The sequence below is a fragment of the Haliotis asinina genome, chromosome 8, assembly GCF_037392515.1.
Source record: "Haliotis asinina isolate JCU_RB_2024 chromosome 8, JCU_Hal_asi_v2, whole genome shotgun sequence".
Lineage (NCBI taxonomy): Eukaryota > Metazoa > Mollusca > Gastropoda > Lepetellida > Haliotidae > Haliotis > Haliotis asinina.
In genome coordinates, this window is record NC_090287.1 from 620,285 (window position 1) to 641,742 (window position 21,458).

The following is a 21,458-nucleotide window of genomic DNA, read 5'->3' on the forward strand; positions in this document are numbered from 1 at the left end:
CTTGTATTGGAGATGCTGAACAACTGCTTGAGCACAATGTCGTCTGGCATTATCGTCCGTGAAGACTGGTCGTGTGGTGAGAGCATGGACTGGACGTGTGGCGAGAGCATGGACTGGACGTGTGGCGAGAGCATGGACTGGGCGTGTGGCGAGAGCATGGACTGGTCGTGTGGTGAGAGCATGGACTGGACGTGTGGTGAGAGCATGGACTGGACGTGTGGTGAGAGCATGGACTGGTCGTGTGGTGAGAGCATGGACTGGACGTGTGGTGAGAGCATGGACTGGACGTGTGGTGAGAGCATGGACTGGACGTATGGCGAGAGCATGGACTGGTCGTGTGGCGAGAGCATGGACTGGTCGTGTGGTGAGAGCATGGTTATCAATGTGAGACGCAATAGCAGCGTCCAGGATCAAGTTCTGGTACCTCTGTCCATTCAGTGTCCAGGGAACTGTGATGAGGTCAACAGTCAACACCATGACAGATCCACCCCATAAGGAACATCAGCTTGAATGTTCCCCTGATCATATGCTGAGTCTGCTGTACACTCTGTTCTATGTATGTCATCCATGTCTCAGCTGTGTACAAATAGACTTTGGCGTACAAGAGCACGATCTTCCCTGTCATTGGTTATTCTGGGACGTCCAGACGTCTGTGCGTCCTTCACTTCACCGGAAGCAGTATGCTCACGTACTAGCCTGCTGATGACACTCTGACGGATGTTCACTTGTGCTCCATGACCTGACATACCAGTCTGGTGCATACCAATAATTTGCCACCTTTGGTGTAGAGGCACTGGACGCATGGGCATTTCACTGGTTGGTCAAAATATACCTTATGCCTAAAATCAAATTTTAGCTGTATCTGCCAACATTACATGCGCCAAAAGAAGCTATGTGCATACTGCAATTTTAGCAAACCGACTCCCGACACAAGGATGCTCAACGCAAGCGTGCAAGTGAATGTTACGTTCACAGATGGTGTAATATATTACATATATACTAGCTGTTTAAGAAAACTCAAATCATATTTTCTAATGGTGTTTTCTAATTAGCTGTGGTGCGATACGTTTTGACGATGTGTATAGTTACTTATCATACAACCTAATTCGGACGTACACTCAGATACACTATTCAGCATAATCCAGCCTAGATTATCTCCATGACACATTACCCAATCACATTAAGAATAAGTGTACACATTTAACCCGACACACAATCTAAAATGTTCCGTTATATAATGCATAACAGACAATCCACTCTTTCGTATATATAATACATAGCGCACAATCAACTGTTTTCCAATGTTTAATTAGAAGATAAATAGTGTGTTTAGATCAATTTCCGGGATTCATTGGAAAAAACCCCATTGGGATCGGTTTTAAACTAAATTTGCCTATGTTGAATTCCAATGAATCCCGGAAATTGAACAAACCACACTATTTATCGATATTGTAAACCAATTTGTTGTGAGAAGGTTTTGAATATAGCGTGACCATGTGTCGCAATGCGGTAAGCGTCTCGTGATCTGCTTCACTGTCGCCCCAGCGACCAAAAACGACACAAGAAGGGTTATGCTATTTTCTAATGAGGCATATAGGTTACGTCATGCTCGAAATAAATAACTTTTAAAAAAAATACACTAAACAATTTTTGTCAGTCATCTGTTTAATTTAACTTGATGAATCACATATTACATGTATTTATGTCAATCTCAATTACTGCCACATCCCCGGGAGGTACAACTACAATGAAAGAAATCCATTTTTTGCTACCCTGTCCACCTCGTGTAACTGCGTGGACTGGTGCAATCATGAATCACCGCATGGGTGTCATCGTGTCAAGTTAGGGCTAATTTTGATTAACGAAGTTGACATTTATGGTGGAATTGTGTATACTCTGAAACATTCTCATTACGGTTGAGTGAGTGAGTGAGTGAGTGAGTTTAGTTTTACGTAGCACTTAGCAGTATTCCAGCTATATGGCGACGGTCTGTAAATAATCGAGTCTGGACCAGACAATCCAGTGATCAACAACATGAGCATCGATCTGCGCAATGGGGTACCGATGACATGTGTCAACCAAGTCAGCTAGTCTGACCACCCGATCCCGTTAGTCGCCTCTTACGACAAGAATAGTCACCTTTTATGGCAAGCATGGGTTGCTGAAGGCCTATTCTACCCCGGAACCTTCACGGGTCTCTCATTACGGACACAACTGAATAATTTTGCAAGAGTGTTGAGGGCCTAGGTATTGAAATAGTGGCAACGGCACGAGAATCGACGCAGAGGCATTTGTTTGCTTTGTTTTCGCGATCAGACCCCTGCAAAATGTCTGAGTGCGACCTCTTCTGTAGACTGCTTGATTCGCTGCAGTATGACTTTAAACTTTGATCATTTTTATGTCCAGTGATTTTGAATTTTTTTTTGTTTTCAATTCCGACATGGGACAGCAGAGTGACTGCTGTTGCGCGAAGGCAGTGGTTCGTGTATGTGTGTGGCAACTTACTGGCTAGCAACCAGTTATTGCCGGGTAACAATTATCGCCAACACCTGGCTGATCCTGTATCGCAGCTGAGAACACTGCCTTTATACATCCTTCTCAGATTCGTTGCTATATGGCTGAAACAATACCAATGCGACATAAAAAATCACCACAACCCTCTTCAGATTCTCGTGGCCAATTTACACCTCATGTTTTCTCGAGACCTTATAGAAATATTTTCCTGGAGTTTTGACTAAAAAGTTGATATCAATGTACTCCTAGATAATTTCCCTGTACATACAATTAGCTGTCATATTTTTATGACCATGAATTTAGATAATAATAGGCTGGTAAACCGTTCAGTTGTTGTATTAACGGTAACAAGCTGGCTTGTTGACATGTTGTGCGGATGCGCCAAGTTTCTATAGTTCGTTTCTGTATGTGTTCAGCATTGGTGGCACGCAATGCTAGCAAAACTTTACAGTGATAAATATGTTACACCATACAAGCTTAAGTAATTAAATGGATAAAGCTGATTGACCTAGTATAAAATGTAAACACGTTCTGTTCAAATATATATATATACAACTGGAATAAAGTAACCGTGCATTATTTTATGTTATGCCATATTGTCGTAAAACGATAATAACATGATTTGTGGTGTTATCCTTAACCCTTGTTTAACTACTGACAGGATAATATTAAACTCTGCATTACTTGACACAAGGCATCGAGACAAGCCCTTGAAGAGATATGGTGTCAAAGGCCAGAAAATAAATTCAGTATTGTGGGTGTGTTATCTTTGTGACCATTTACATAATAAGTCAATACCTATGAGATTGAGTTTTCCAATAGCTGTGAGCATGACCGATCACTATATAAAGCCTCTGTGCATGTGACAATCAGAGGGACACTAAAGGAAAGATATACCTCACAGGTAAATCTATATACACTACGTAAGATATGTATGTAACATACTTGGACTGAAATTACAAGAAATATGTACACAACCCAACACTGCCACGATTATACTCTATAATTTTAATTATGTGATCAGTTGTTTCTGAGCTGATAGACAAGGGCACAATGGGGACGAGGGAGGACTCATCAGTGCCTGTAGCCATGAAAGGACGACCAGTCAAGTTGGCCTATAAAAGGTTGATAGTCACACGAGGAAGTTATAATTGTGTAGCAGTCCTTGCACCGCGGGATGAGAGCACGAGGGCTTCACACAAGTTTCCTGTATGCCTGCCTTACGTTTCCGATACGCCTTGCACTCAATCCCAATCTGTTATAGTTTCTGAAGGTCATGGCTTGGACACTGTCAGTATCACTATCCATGTCCTTGTCATGGGCCGGTGGCCTGTGATGGCAAACATTTATCTCAGATACTTGTGGTATATTCTACTTCGTCTGTTGACTGCAGTGATGTGGCTTCAGTGTGCATGCATGTTGATTCCTTGTTTTGCTTGTATGAAGAAATGGTCACCCAGTCAGTTTGAAAGACTATAAACCACACGGTATGTCACTGCTATGTTCACCAGTATCTGTAAACTCAACGCACGCCGAACAGATAACTATCAGGGGTGTCCCAAACGTTTAAAGTCTTACCCCCTTTTGTTCCAAAGGTCTTCAAAAGCTTGTGTATCACACAGCTTGTGATGGAACCTGGTAAAACTTGAAGGAACACTCATGCGTTCATGCGATTAAGTATTTCCCCCCAGTATATATGTATAGGAGGAAACACTTCTCGGTTTTGGTAGACAATATAAAATCGGAGGGGGGTTTACATTGTCTACCAAAACCGAGAAGTGTTTTCTCTAGCATATATACTGTCAATGATGGATGATTATTTAATGAAGCTACATAACAATAACTGAAGCGCGCGTAAAATCAATTTAATGACAGTAACTATAAGTAGACAATTTACACCCCTCATCTCCGTCAGTCTGGTGGCTGAGAGGTAGGGCGTTTGCCTTCTTATTTGAGATTTGCTGTTCCAATCCTGCTTGGGAAAGCTTTGCATTGTGAGCTTAATCTTGAACGATAATTTTCAACTGATTTCAAACACTCATGTATCATTTGAATGTTGATGTTCATATAAAGTTAGGAAAAGTAAAACCTGGGAAGCGACCTTACCAACGAAAGGTAAAACCTGGGAAGAGGTCCTTCTACCGAAAAGTAAAACCACTCCTCAAATGTGGCTATTCTGGGAAAACATGTGATAACCTATTATACAGTTGTATATACAGAGGCCAACACGTGTTTAAAAATATGACTGGTGCCAGACATGTAGCACCACACCATCATCTGTTTGGAGATGTCATCTCCAGTGTGTCACCACATAGTGTGCCTGACATCTCTCAGATCCCTCTCTGTGTCATCACATACTGTGACTGACATCTCTCAGATCCCTCTCTGTGTCATCACATAGTGTGACTGACATCTCTCAGATCCCTCTGTGTGTCACCACATATTGTGAGCGACATCTCTCAGATCCCTCCTGTGTGCCACCACATAGTGTGACTGACATCTTTCACATCCGCCCAGTGTGTCACCATATATTGTGAGTGACATCTGATCCCTTCCTGTGTGTCACCATATAGTGTTACATCTCTTGCATCCATCCATGTACCACCACACAGTGTGGCTAATATTTTCCCATCTAAAACTATACACTTTCCAGATTAAAAGTTCACTTTTGGATGAATTCACAAAAATGGCAATGGTTTCAGTTGGTATAAAGATTTTATTTTCATGTCACACATCTGCAAAATCTTCATTCATAATAGAAACCTGCAAACACAAAGAGCAAACACCAAATACACAAATGTATCCAAAATATATAGATGCACATGATTAACATGAGATTCCCCCTGTGGCATATGTCACAGATACCCAACATCCTGTGACAGACCTTCTGATATTCTGGGATTCCTTGGGAGAGGGATGAAAAAAGTATTTGTTCTAGAAAATCTGTGAAAAACTTATTATGCTTTGAAAATAAATAACCAAAAAAATGTCTACCACAGAAATTACATTTTTAGAGGGTGATTTTGTCAAGACAAAATAAAGCTCACAGGTTAATTGAAACAATATCTGGACATATTAGTTTGACTGAAAATATATCATCTCCAAACAATACCACTCCTCCCAAGAAGTGATTATCACCTTCACAACACAACACTATCATCACTGAAAGTAATACACAACACCATGATGATGCAGCTACTGACAATATCACTGCAAAAACATGTTTCCCTTGTCAGTCAGGGGTGTTAGCTACAATTATCAAGGAAAAAAAGCCTGGCTAACATATGATTGCTGCTGAAAGGGTTGGGCAAGACCTCAATACTGTCAAAATATAAAGCTTTGCAACATCTTGGGCTTCCATGAATAGAATGGCTTGCCCAGCACCTGCCAGCAACGTCCTTAGACTGATACAATCTCACATCACAATAACGTACAGTCGTTCAATGACTGTACTCTGTGGTCTACAACACTCTATAGATGGTACTTGCTGTAATCGCACATCGATGTCCAGGTGTTTGGGGGTAAGTGCTTAACTTAATCTCACATGATAATTAATTGTAGTATGTCAGTGAGAACATCAGGTCTTATTGACTTAGAGGCACATGACCTACGAAAACATTGCAGACCAAATGAAAAGAAGGTTTGTACACAGCTAATGAATTTTCACTGGCTTGGCATTGAGTCACTCCATAAACAGTTTGGAAACATTTGGCAAATATTTGGCAAAGAAACAGCACTTGTGTATGTACACTATTCACAGTGGAGGGATGGGGGAACATCAGACATAGGCTGAGAGGCATTCAATCAATTTCATGGCTACAGTTCGTACTGAGTAATGACATGGCCTCAACTGCAGGTGGAACCTCTGTCATTAGCAGTACATGGCCTGCAAAGGGAGATTACTTGTTCCAGCAAAGGGAGATAATATTTTCAGCGCTTATAAAACTACATATTCATTTCTCTGAGTTTGTAACGAACTGGCTCCTCACAGGTACACACAAACTGTGTACACCAAATTTGAACAGGAACCTTAAAATGAGGAAAGTCACATTTTGTATTGTTGGGAAATCAGTGGACACCCACTGTTATTGTACTCACTGGAGACCTGATATTGTACTCACTGGAGTGTCTGACATTGTACTCACTGGAGACCTGATATTGCACTCACTGAAGACCTGACATTGTACTCACTTGACATATCTAACACTGTTTCTGGGCTGGACAGCCATCTGTTGTGCTGGTACCTTCTGGAATGTTGAACCATCTGTTTGTAATCAGTTGTCTCAAGCACGGATACTGTTTGTTTGGCAAGAATTGCCTGGTAAACTAGGCATGGAGATACTCAGTCTGGCCACTGATGACACAGAGTCCAGGTTTCATGAGGTTTAGTGAGTGAGTGAGTTTACTTTTACATCGCACTCAGCCATAACATCGGCAGTCTGTAAATAATTGAGTCTGGACCGGACAATACAGTGATCAACGATCTGCCCAATTTGGAACCAATGACATGTGTCAACCACATATGTTGCCTTTTGTGGCAAGCATGGTTTGCTGAAGACCTATTCTACTCCAGATCTTCACAGATGTCATGAAGTTCAAGTGAGTGCTCAGTGGGTGTTCATTACATGACAACAGATCCTCATGTATACTCCTCTACACACAACTGAAATGTACACATGCGAGCAGGTTTGAGTCAACATGGCAATATCTTAAAAATGCATCATCTCTTTCACAAAATGAATTAACATGTAACAGATACCATCCTCAAACATCAGTAATCATGTAAGTGGAGTCAGTGAAAGTCCTCATCAAGCACAGTGCCTCTTCTGTGATCATGTATATATATATACACACACAACCCAATCAGCAACACAGAGTGGTTTGTACACATATCATATTGTGAATGTCGGCACTTGCATTAACATGATACCAGCCAGAAGTTCAAACAGACAGGCAGTCCCTGCCAACACGGCTGACCAGGAGATCTGAGGGTGCATTGCCGGACTGGATTCATCCAGCTTTGCATAGAAAACAACCAGACTGGAAGAGATTGCAAAAACTGAAAGAAAAATGGAATAATTAAATGCTTGTGAACACAATAGCCCAAGTATTCATGTACATTTAAGGTTTATATTTTGAATATTCTTAGTACATTTCACAGAACTCACTGCAAAGAAATGTATTGGTGAAAGTGACATTTATGGTAATGCAAAAATGCCATGGTAAAGTAAAGTAACCAACAAAAGTAGATTTTCTGCACTGAGGTGAGGTGAAGTGAGGTGAGGTGAGGAATGTGCTCTAGAACAGTGAGTCATTGAGAGACAGTCAGACCCATGGTGGTCACATGTGGAAAATTATCTTCACGTTTATAGGATTTTTCTCTCTCTCTCACACACACACACATTAAAAAAAAAATCAAGAAAAAAACAACAAAACAAACCCCCCCAAAAAAAACAAGACATCCACCCACCCACCCAAAAAACAAAAAAAACAAAAACAACATAAAAACAAGACAACTTTTCTTTTAACAACTTTATGAGCGAAACATGACAGGATCAACAGCTTCCTCCCCAGTTAAAATGTACCAAGGAAACAGAATGTCATAATTCTAAGTTCTAACAAACAAATACAGAGGGTAGCTATGAAAAATCATAATCCATAAAAAAGTGATGCTTGAAAAATCACCTTAAATTAAATGAGGTGAATATATTCCATACTTTCAAACCACAGAAATGAAGCATCCTGCATGTTTTGTATAAAGTCAACAATACACAGGGATAGGGAAGGGACAGGTGACATATTTGCCTCCCTTGCCTCCATCTGCAGCAAACAATGGTTCCGATGTTACTGAGGGTGCACTTCCAGAACTTGATGTCTCACTAAACTCCTTCGGTTTTCAGATGAACTCATGTTTATTAAATAAATATTTGTGCATACGTGGGCCTTAAAAAGACAAATGACAAACTAATAAGAATATCAGAAGCAAAATGACCAAAACCTATGCACCAGTGCTGGCCAAATGTAACCAGCCAAGGAAGTTCATTTGTACTTTCTTGAACATAGAAAAGAAATGAAATGTTCATACAGGTCTTCCATATATTGACATCAATCATAAAACCAATAAACATAGTTATTGTTTCAATGGTTGGACTGACTTTTTTGATCCAACAATATCTTTGTAGGGACATTACTCTGTATAACATATGTAGGCACACAGGCCTGGGATGACCTGCCACCAGATGGGAGGAGTGTTTCAGCAGCAGTCCAACATTGCTCATCACATGATCAGGCTTGATGTAGGAAGTCGCAGACTAGGACAACAGGTTGAGGGGAACAAGAAGAATAAGGTGTGTGAAGTTCATCTGTACAGCATTGGGTGGGAAGTATATGAGGTACGACATCAAGGCCAAGCTCATTTCTGTGGTTGATAAGATAGCGTGGCCACAAAGAGAGCAGGTCAGCATGAGGTGTATTCAGGCCAACAGATATTGTCATCACAGGATGAGGGCATGGATGTAGTCGGAGGTCAAGAAAAAGCGACAACATGGGACCTCTTGGTGATACAGGTTGGAGGACCGTGGCATACAACATAGTGATGATCACCGAAACAGTAACAATATATTGTGATTAATTTTGTTAAACGTATTTCACTGAGTGAAGTGTGAAAGTTTTATTTTCATGAGGTGCTGAGCAGCATCAGATTTCACAACTGAGACCCTCATTATTTGATTGTTGTGATAAATGTTATAATCAAATAGAACTCACCAGAAACAAGACAAATCCCAGATATAGTCAGCTGACGCCTGCTTTTCACAAACTGCTCTGGGAGGCATTTATCAAGTCGTGTGGAAATAAGCAGCAACATTGACAGAGACAGTGCTCCCCATCCCAACAAGCTGAGACCCTGCAGCACATGGTACCACACTGAAAAAGGAGTACACATCTGTACCAACATGGTACCACACTGAAACAGGTGACATATCTACAACAAGTCGTATATGGTGAATTTGTATTTGGTGAGTTTTGTGTGAGAGAGCATTAATATAAGGTGAGTTTGTGTGAGAGAGCATTAATATAAGGTGAGTTTGTGTGAGAGAGCATTAATATAAGGTGAGTTTGTGTGAGAGAGCATTGATATAAGGTGAGTTTGTGTGAGAGAGCATTAATATAAGGTGAGTGTGTGAGAGAGCATTAATATAAGGTGAGTTTGTGTGAGAGAGCATTAATATAAGGTGAGTTTGTGTGAGAGAGCATTAATATAAGGTGAGTTTGAATGTCATGGCACAATTATTAGTCGAGTTTGTGTCATGGCACCAGTATCAGGTGAGTTTGTATGAGAGGACAATAGTATAGGGTGGGTTTGTGTGAGAAAGCAATAGTATAGGGTGAGTTTGTGTGAGAAGGCAATACCATAGGGTCAGTTGGTTTGAGAAGGCAATAGTATAGGGTGAGTTTGTGTGAGAAGGCAGTAATATAGGGTGAGTTTGTGTGACAGGGCAATAGTATAGAGTGCACTTGTGTGAGGGGGCAATAGTATAGGGTGAGTTTGAGTGAGAAGGCATAGAATAGGGTCAGTTCGTGTGAGAAGGCAATAATACAAGGTGAGTTTGTGTGAGAGGGCAATAATATAGGGTGAGTTTGTGTGAGAGGGCACCAGAATATGGTGAGTTTGGGAGTCAGGGCAATAGTATAGGGTGAGTTTGTGAGTCAGGGCACAAGAATATGGTGAGTTTGTGAGTCAGGGCAATAGTATAGGGTGAGTTTGAGAGTCAGGGCAATAGTATAGGGTGAGTTTGTGAGTCAGGGCAATAGTATAGGGTGAGTTTGTGAGTCAGGGCAATAGTATAAGGTGAGTTTGTGAGTCAGGGCACTATTGTTCGATGGAAAAGAGCCATTAAGTACATGAGTTTACACAAACCTGGCTCCTCGGAGTAGAATGCTGGTATGATCTGACAGCGCAGGTAGTCACAGAACTGTACCCACCACAGACCGTAGAAGCTGTGAGGAGGCAGCTCAAACCACGAGTGTGTAACAGCTGCAAGCGTGTATAGGATGTTGGCAGGTACCACCAGGTACAAGGCGTGGCGCTCCGTAGGAAGCATCAGAACTGGTTACCATGGTGACATCAATGCTGGTGCAGAATGCCTAATTAGCTGTGTCATCTCCTCTATCATCTGTGAACATATCATCAGGTATATTGATCATGAGCCATCTGTGAACATATCAGGTATATTGATCATGAGCCATCTGTGAACATATCATCACATATATTGATCATGAGCCATCTGTGAACATATCATCAGGTATATTGATCATGAGCCATCTGTGAACATATCATCAGGTATATTGATCATGAGCCATCTGTGAACATATCAGGTATATTGATCATGAGCCATCTGTGAACATATCAGGTATATTGATCATGAGCCATCTGTGAACATATCATCAGGTATACTGATCATAAGCCATCTGTGAACATATCATCACATATATTGATCATGAGCCATCTGTGAACATATCATCAGGTATATTGATCATGAGCCATCTGTGAACATATCAGGTATATTGATCATGAGCCATCTGTGAACATATCATCAGGTATACTGATCATGAGCCATCTGTGAACATATCATCGGGTATATTGATCATGAGCCATCTGTGAACATATCATCAGGTATACTGATCATGAGCCATCTGTGAACATATGTATGGTATATTCATCACATGCCATCATTGGTCATGGGTGTGGTGTGCGACCTGTCTGAGATGCCAAGCTAGTGATCCAGCGAGTTTCAGGTGTTGAGATCAAGCCTACCTGTGACTGGGAGTAAATACCTTGGAGTCAACTTTATGTGTAGACACTTTCAATGTTGTCACAACTCCTAGTATACAGCACACAACATTTAAAAGAACACATGAATCCCTTGGTAAATGACCAGATGGTAGCCACATAATATGTGCAAACATCTAGTTGTGGGTACAGCAAATTACTGTAAATTTGTACAAAGTACAGTAAGTATGTGTCCTAGTCCACCCAGCTATGAATGGGTACATCATAAGGGTGGGAAAGCTACACTAACTTGGTGCGCCTGGTGGCTGCAAGAGTTGTATAATTCCCAGGGAGTTGAGATTGATAATGCAATGTGCTGTTTTTGATTGACATCCTATGATTGCTGGAAGAACAAGGTGCCTTTAAGCAGCTGAACTCAGCTGGACGTAGGTGCTGTGCAAAAATATAAACAAAAAATAAATGAAATAAATAAATATCATCAGGTAAATTTATCATGGGCTATCGGTGAACATATCTTCCTACATACCCATGAGTGAGAAGCATATGTGATACAATTTTTATCACACATGAGTGAGATTGATTTCTAATCCTAAGATTGGCTACTCCATGGTGATGACATCATTTTATGTTATGTTTCCTGAAGAAAATGCATTGATAATTTACTTGTGCTTTGATCGAACAGAAAACCTTTACACCTGCTATTTTCATGATTATAACATAAACTGGTCTTTATGTAGTTTATACAATGAAACATTTAACATATATATAACTATATCTAATTCTTTTTATTCAAACTTTTTATTTTACTCATGAATTCTAAATTGCTGGAACAATCAATCATAACTGTGTAAACAATTTTGTGAAAATTGCCTTTAGAGACAAAGCCTGGGATTGTCTTATAAAATGTACATTGAAACTTTTACTGAAGAGATGCAGCAAGCATCATAAGTATTGTCTTGCAAAAGTACCTGACACGATAATCTCAGGGCCTTTCCATTGGGAGATCGTTTGGCCCCATTGTTTCTTTGACGAAATGATGAAGATTACATTTTTTAACTGATAAACATGACAATACTTTCGATACAGATCTACTTCCCGCTCCAAGGTACTGTGTGATTCCAATGTTGTCAAATTCACTCATGACAATCAGAAGCAAAACACACTTCGTGAAAAAATGTACATGGTATGTTTGCAGGGGGTCATTGAGTGCAAATGGTGACACACATCTTTTCTGTTCCATTGAAAATATAGGAATGGTTAATCTACACACGTCATTGCTTTTAAGATATTCCTTAGACGCATGATAATAAGAAGTTCGTGTCTTCACAATATACAGGATGTAATTAACTCACATTTCATACTGACAACTGTGTACATTCCGAAACATTCCAAGTTTCTGTTTTGGGAAACGAGAAGGCTGCACCACGGCGAAGAAGAGTACTCCCGCACTGATAGTGAATGTAACCTCAGCAATGTCACATTCAAGCACATGGGTTACACCTAATTACACACACTCAATAGTTTGGCTCAGGTAGATAGGATAATATTGAACGCAAACTGGTACACAATTACAGTTCCATAACGTACAGAGATATCCAAAACATTCTTCCAATGACGACAACCACCAAACAATAACGATGTCACATGCTGATATATTTTATGTTTGTAAGAATTAAAGTCATCCACATTTACCTGGTAACATCATCATTTAGAGTGCTGTGGTCTTATCTAGTTGCATTATCATTATTCCCTTGATGATGCAAAGATGTGCCAGAAACTTTTGGGTGGAGGGTCACCTTGGTGATGAGTAGCGATGTCACTCATTCATAACGTTGAGTTGTATTGCACAGCTACGATGAGAAAATATACCATTTGAATCTATCCGACCACAAAGTGCTGCGATCTTGTGGTGTGCAACAAATGGATTATTGTACTCTTGATTATCAGATACCATTTATCTTACAACTCATGTCAAAATGGATTTAACTTGCTTTCACTCGTTAAATACATTTTGAACCAACAAGTTGTAAAATAAATGGTATGTGATAGACACTTGTTTAGTAATCTCTATACCAGGCATATTCATCATGGGTAATCTGTGAACATTCCAAAGTGTTTCTTTGTGACTTGGATTATTCCTGTCTCTTTATGGGTGTGCATCCAAGATTTAAACGTGTGACCTACGATGAACATTGTCTGTTACATGTTCATTAAATAATATATATTTCAACAAGATGCTGTCCTAATATGTCATAACATGCCAAGGTAGGGTTGTGTGACAATATACCTTGGTCATACAGGTGAGAAGGAAACACATATCAATACATGGATGAACTGGAATACTTGTGAACTGTTGCGGCAGCTACATCACATTGCATACACAGTTGTCTACACATTAGTTTATCATCATTTAACAATCTTGTGGATGTTTGTATATTCACAGTTTCTCATTTGTGTTAATGAATGCAAGCATGGCTTTTTAATGAAGCCCTTTAGTTAGTAGTTTATGTTGACTGGTTTGTTAAATGTGTCACACAATACTGTCTAATATCCTTTGATATCTGAATACAGTACAAAATGTATAGCAAGCAAGTGCATAGGTACCATGCTTACAGACAGAAAGTCAACATGATCTGTCATGCCTGTTGCATGATTATCACATGCACATGTATTTCAATCCAACAAGTGTTAGGGACAAGCTAAAAAAAGGAATCCATAGCAAAGTCTGCCAATGTTTTGGTGAAACTGAAACAATGATCCCCCAAATCATGTTTTCAACAAGTACAAGACAGATACTTACCAAAGTATAGACATAACACACTACACACATACTAACATGTACTTTTTTGTACAAAGAAATCCTGTTAATCCAGCTTTACAATTTCATGTATAATCAATCATCCAGGATTTTCTGGTTATATGAAAAATGATAGCAGTTTTAGTGTATAGCTCTTCACAATAGTACAAATCTTTGTGTGACAGTAACCTACTTGTAAACAAGGTTCAGAACAACCCAGCTGGCTCTCAGAGTTACGTTGAATGTTTCAGCTGGGCATTGTTGTTTGCATAAAATTGCAACGATCCTAAACCTCAAGCAGTAATGATACAGTACTGACGTAGAAAGTACATTCCCAGTAATTGCTGACTGGCATGCTAACAAGCTAAAGAGCAAGACATCAAAGATCACAAATACTCTAGCGGGTAGAGTAAAGACGAGCATGCAAGTCGCCAAGTGCATGTTGCATTCTGTTGAACATTAGGACTGATCTGAGTTAGGGCCTAAAGTTTTGTAAGCTTCTAGCGTAGTTTCCATTGTGATTCATGATTATTTGTGTAACCACAACGGTTTGTTGCAAAAAGAAAACTGGTATCATGGTATATTATATAGTCAGTGACTGAGTCTTAGCAAAGGAAACACATAGTGCTCAGAGAACGTCTAATGTGTCGATGCTGGTTTCTTGAGTTACTATCTCCCGTGGTTGAGTGAGCATAATCCTCAATCAACAAAGTTTACTTCATCCTGTTTAGCATCGTGGTATATTTTGTATACACGCAGGTGAGTGGCATTGCAAGAAACAATTCAAACTACCTTTCACAGATGCGCGACAACAATCTCATAACCAGACAACTGACAAGCAAGTCCCACTGGCGCCCAGAGTTACCACCCTTCTTCGAAAGGGAGCTTACTCCACTTGCCCTATTTTTGCGACTGGCCGCTAAATACAATACGGCAAAAGTATCGAGGTTGACGTGTTCGCGATTATAAATATGTTTAACTTTCATTTCTAGACAGTATTTGGGTTTTCAAAAGATACTTATCACAGTAACACCGAAATACCCGTTATAGGTTGGAAGATTGCAGGAATATATTGAATCGATCACGTGACTTATGTTGACGGCTTCAATACCTCGGCATTTACAGAAGTCCTACATTAATTTATTAGTTTTACAGCTGTTGATAGATCTGTGCAAAGAGGTAGTGTGTAGACTTCAATAAACTGGTCATATGAGGACGAAGCGCTATTCGAACTGCAAAATCACACATTTTACATTCTGTCCTTTCTTTCGGCATTATATTATTTATTCTATTGTATTATTTCATATGTTTCCGTATCCAAAAATGGAAATCTTTATTGAAACAAGATAGGTCATAAAAGATATCCATCTTTCTAAACTGTTTTAATTAATCCTGCTATCCGGGGTAATAAAACTCAACTGTTGTAGTGTGAGCCTGCCCCTTCGTCCCAGCGTATTACAAATGCCCAAATCACTATTTAACAATATTATTGATAACATTAATGTAATGGCATTTTTGTGTTATTGAAGTATGCCACATGTGTGCAAAAATAAAATAACTGAGAGTTTTCACTTCATTTCAGTTACATATGTGTTCTATCACATTTGAGTCTTTGTTTACCACTTTGTTTACCACTTTTTGCAAAAACAAATAACTCCCCCCCACCCCCACAAAACATAACAAAACAACACATTTTAAAAACTACACGAACGAATAAACAAAAACAACCCTAACAACCAAGAAACAACAAACAGCAAACACACCATCTACCTGACATTAACCCCGCACTTTGGCCATTTCCCATTTATGCTTAGCGTATACATTTTTTATTCAACATAAATTGAATAAGGATGGGTAAATAAGCCGCAATGACTTATTTGAATGCCGCTCCATTACATTAGTATATGAATACAACTAACATTCAGTAATATGCAGCATGATAGGGAAGCAAACAGCCTGCGTATTGAAGATCATTATTCATACATCAAACCTATGCGACTTTATTTTAAAGGTATGGGCAGAGTTTAGTGTAAAAGAGTTATAAGTTCAGTTTTGTTTGGATTTCCATTTAAGACAAAATTTACATTATATCCATGAACATATTTAAAATACATGCGATATCTGATATTGGAATAATTAGGACAAGTAAAGAAGTAATGTAGAGTATCCTCATAGGGGAGTCCACAGGAGCAGAATGGATCAGCTAGAATGTGCCGTTCAAACGTGCGCATTCAAATCACTGCACCCAAGTCTGAGGCGTGAGTGGATAATTTGGCAGTAACGTGTAGCAAAGTTTTTATCAAATATATTTCAATTAAGCGGTTTGGACGATTGCAATAGATTTTTGAACTGACCTATAGTTTCAATCTCATACATATTTTCAGGCAGATCATTCCATTGTCTTGTTGTATCCGGTAAAAACGACTTGCTGTACAAATCACGACGACATCTTATAGTGTGAATGTTATTACTATTTCTTAATTTATAGTCACTTAATTGTGATACTCTTTCGGGTAGTAGGTCAGTCAAATAAACTGGTATCATTCGATGAACCATTTTGCACATTAATGATCGTTTGCTATTTCGTCTACGGTCAACTAGGGGCGTGGAGTTTGTTTCCTTACAAATTAAATCATGACTTGTTCCTCAAACTGCCCCGCAGATCGCCCGCAGAGCATCTAAATGTAAGTTTTCAACATTTTTGTCTTGTTATTTAGTACAGTTATCCCAAAGGTGGGAACAGTAATCAAACGTTTGTAATATATATGACTTGTATATGCGCTCTAATTATTTTCTTGATAATCTGTATTTAAAACTTCGAAAACAATTGATCAACGGACGAACCTTTTAAACTAATTCGCCATTTACAATCCGATTGTAAGGTTACTCCTAAGTGTTTGTGGTAGCTAACTTTTGTAATGTCTACCCCTTGCATTCTAAGTCTAGGAATTGGAGATTGATTACGGCTGTTTCATTCAGTGAATAAAACAGCTTCAACTTTATGTGATTCTTCAAAGGCATTTAGAAGTTGGCGTAGTTATATAGGACAATTTTTTATGGATAGCAACTTCTTGAGTTTATTTTCACGACGTTTCGGGGCTCATCCGAGACCCCTCACCAGGTTGAGCTGAACTGAACAGTAAGGCTTGACGTCGGCTTCTGGCTAGGAATACTGAATACAATACTGAAGACTCGTGTAGATAGATACATGGTAAGGTTGGAACAGTAAGTGAATGAAGTTTGCACAATTAATGAGGTTGATGTACAAGGCTGTTGTAGATTGTTATAATTTATGTACCCTTGAAAAACCCGTAAAACGCCTGCTTCAGCGACAGGAGTGCCAACTGTGGCATGTTGATTTATGGTTTTATCACGTAACAGTAAACTGTACACCTATAGAGACGTTGTAAGCTGAACACCTTTGTCATAAACAATTAGATTATTTAGGCGCAGACATTATACAATCTATCAAGTAGGAAACAAAATGAAGGTAAAAATGAACAAAAATCCCTTACTTTCCTTTCACGTTGCACATTTATTGAAAACTCGTTTATGGAAAGTTCACAATATTTCTAGAAAACGTTGATACAAAAGCATCCGTGTGAAAAAATCCCCAGATTTTATCAGAACAGAGAATGCACAAGCCTGGCCTCTTGGCGAGTCTACAGTAAATCAGTTAACGTATCTGTATAACTTTATCGCTGGTGCAGTAGAATTCGGAAAGGAAAAAGCGCCATATTTTATGACATAAACAAAGCCTTTTCAGAGTTTGGCACCGGGGCATTATTCATAAACTTCATGGTTACGGTATAAGGGGTACTCTCTTAGAATGGTTCGAAAATTATCTAGATAGCAGAATGGAGAGAATGGTAATAAATGTTACAGTTCAGATATTAAAACAGTGGAAGCTGGTGTTCCCCAAGGTTCCGTTTTAGGTCCGCTTCTGTTTATCATCTATATTAATGACATTGTTGACGGTATAGACAGCAACAGCATTCACCTTTTTGCAGATGATACATCGATATATACGATAATAGATGACCAAATCACAGCAGCCGTAATTATAACTGCAGAGATTTCAGATTGGGCTAAAAAGTGGCAAGTTAGTTTTAATCCGAGTAAGACAGAGAGTATATAACATTCACTGGAAAAACGCAAAACTATGGCAGGCCGAACTTATTAATGCAACCATAAACATCTAGGTATTACACTTCAAAGCGATTGTTCTTGGAAAGTTTATATAGGCGACAGGATAAAGAAAATGAGTTCAATCATGAATTGTCTGAGAAGTTTGAAGTACCGTTCAACTCTAAACACCTTATATAATTCCCTTATCTTACCACTTATTGATTACTGCAGTCATGTCGGGGATAACTGTACGATTGAACAGGCAAACGTACTGGAGAACTTGCATTTAGACGCCTTAAGATCCATATGCGGCGCGGTTCGTGGCACACGTCATGATAAACTATACAGGGAAACCAATTATAGTACACTGAAAGAAAGACAACACCGCTCTAAGCTCATAACTTTTTATAAAATGTATTATCGTCTGACACCAGACTATTTGAACAATCTTGTACCAGGAAGAGTATTTGAACAAAGCAACTATAATCATAGGAACAGTACTTCTATTGAAACTATTAACTGTAGAACACAAAGATATTCACAATCATTTTTACAAAGTGCGATTATGTCGTGGAATTCATTGCCTGATGGATTTGTTTATGCTGTTTCCCTTAGTTAATTTAAAACAATGATAAACCTAACAGAAACTCATAACTACTTTGATTTGAATGCTGGAACGAGATTTTGTCAAATCATCCACTGTCGCCTCAAGCTCGACTGTAGTGATATAAACGCGGACAGATATAAGCGGCACATAACGGAAACATCCAAGTGTTCACGCGGTCATGATAACGTAGACGTTCGCCATTAGCTCTTTAACTGTCAGAACTACACGAATCTAAGGTCAACTATGTATTTTTATACTCAAGGGTATGATGTTAAAACAACTTTATACGGCAATGGTGCATTGAATAACGTAATAATTAGTGATCTTCTCAACACATTACACCACTTCATTTAATAGAGTAACCGTTTTCTGTGATTTTGATCTATGCATATATATTGAATGTAAGAGAAGCTAGATGTAACACGATCTTCTGCAGCAACTTACTTGGTTACTAGGCATAACCAACACCTAGCAAGAGTTGTATGTTATTTGGTCCTGCTTTTGACCTTTATCGTCGAACTACTTCAACTATATGTCGAGCTATTGGAATCCTAGAGCGGCGCTAATATGCTTCTGATTGGCTTGTTCGTCTATTCAGATTTAAGCACATTTTGAAATAAAAAAACCCGTTTAAATCAGAACGGACAAGCTATAATAATTTATCAGTGTTCCAAAACACATTTTCTACCAAGTTTCAGTGGTTCCAGTAACAGATGTTACATCACATCTTACCTACAAATTCTCTCATTCATAAAATGGGATACGTTTAAAGCGATTTATACATACATTTTTAAAATGAGTTTATATTCCACTGGGTCTAGGCCTAATGTCATTATATACTAACGGAAAAAAGTAACTGTGCATAACATAAAATTGCACACTTAGAACAAAAGTTATTTGAAAAACGGTGTGCAGACGCGTACGTTGTTCAACGTCGACAGTTGGGGCAGCGTTATGGTATGGAGTGTCATCACATCTCATGGTCCGACACAACTTGTCATTGTCAGTGTCGCAATCGGACTTCGACAGAGAGATAAAATTATTGGGCCTCGTGTATGGTCGTTCATTCGAGGATAGAGACGTAACATTATGGTCAAACAAGATAATGCCCGTCCACATGCTGCTTGTGTTGTGAGAGATTTCCTAAGACGAAGAACATTCTTGTACTCCCCATGTTCGCTGTTTCACCGGACCCGTTCCCTATTAAGCATCTTTATGATGCAATGGCGTGACGTTTACGTCAAACTCAGAATCAGCCACTGACTAACTGAATTGGAACAAGCATTTTTAAAATCAGACATGGAACATTATTCCCCAAGCTTTTTTCAATCGCTTAGTGTCATCTATGCGTCGTCGTTGTCAAACCTGCATTAACTCCAGCCACGGACACACACGATACTGAATTTTGACACCACATTTTTTCAAAGGGCGTGTAACAGATTTTCATCTTATCCTGTCCACAGTTAAACAGGGATCGAGGAAAACAACACAAACTACGTTATTTTCTTTTCGCATTAACATCAAATAATGCGCAGTTACTTACTTTATTCCTCTAGTATATACACTCCGTTGGGAATGATTTGAAAACTGTTGTTACAAGCTCAGATAAATATAAATATATAAAAATGTTTTCCTTGACTGTACCGAAAGAAATAATAACCCTCTTAACATCATCACATATGTAACAAAACATCAGTTATTCACCAGAAGATCACAAAAGAAAATGCCAGATCTAAAAAAACCAAAAAACAAAACAAAACAAAGGCAGCTAACTGACCATTATAGAATAAATAAACATGCAGCCTCCAACAATTCAAATAACGACATGTTAAGTACTTGCCATTTACTTTTTTGTTAGTTATTATGAATTGTAATATGTATGCGCCACTGCAGATAATGCCACAGAAATAAAAAAAAATACAAAAAAGAAAGTAAATATCATTATTAACGTAATATGACGTCACAATAGCGTCTATATTTGCTGGGTATTATGACGTAGAAGCAAGTGAGACTTACCAAGCATACACGATGGGTCGCAAGCAAATATGTGAATGTTGGCTCAAAATTGTTTATAAAAGAAACCTAACTTCACCTAGCAGTGGCGACCTTGAATTATGTTATACAACACAACGAATCGCTTCTATTGGATCAATCAACATTGTTGACTGCGGCCTTAGTGTGGCGTGACAAATGTTTATTACGAAAACAGCTGCTGTGCGACCATAATTATCGACAATATTTAAACTTGTTAAATTTGACGGACAATCTAAACACCTTAATTAAGGAACGAACAGTGGAACGAAATAGCATAACATTCAACGCCGAACCGATATTATGCTATACAGACCTTTGTTTATACCTTTCTTTGATCTGAAATACGTCATGGAGATCTGAAATACGTCTCCGAGGCTTTTGTACAGCAGCATTGCATATCTTTGTACGGCCCAGTCCTATTATGAAACACCGCTGATGCAGCAGCGGGCACATGCAGATTTCAGTCAGCAAGAGAAAAACTAAACTCACTCACTCACTCACTCACTCACTCACTCAAGAAAACTGTAGACTAAATGGGTTTCTACTTATGTGGCTTCATAAGAGAATTATCAGACATACACATGTGT

The 21,458-nt window shown here is 39.0% G+C and overlaps 1 protein-coding gene across 4 annotated transcripts; it reads right to left on the reverse strand.

Annotated features, from left to right (window-relative positions):
* Positions 1-5,210: 5,210 nt before the first annotated feature.
* LOC137294526 (uncharacterized) lies at positions 5,211-20,958 on the reverse strand. Of its 4 annotated transcripts, none has more exons than XM_067825563.1 (5): positions 20,854-20,958; positions 12,998-13,155; positions 10,433-10,688; positions 9,280-9,438; positions 5,211-7,573 (listed from the first exon to the last, which is right to left on the reverse strand). In XM_067825563.1, the coding sequence occupies exons 3-5, from the start codon at positions 10,614-10,616 to the stop codon at positions 7,407-7,409; spliced, it is 510 nt and encodes a 169-aa protein (XP_067681664.1). In that variant the 5' UTR covers positions 10,617-10,688; positions 12,998-13,155; positions 20,854-20,958; the 3' UTR covers positions 5,211-7,406. The 4 variants fall into 4 exon arrangements, with proteins under 4 accessions (XP_067681664.1, XP_067681662.1, XP_067681663.1 ...); XM_067825561.1 differs by lacking the exon at positions 20,854-20,958 and adding an exon at positions 14,895-14,984; XM_067825562.1 differs by lacking the exon at positions 12,998-13,155 and having other exon boundaries at positions 20,854-20,919.
* Positions 20,959-21,458: the final 500 nt, after the last annotated feature.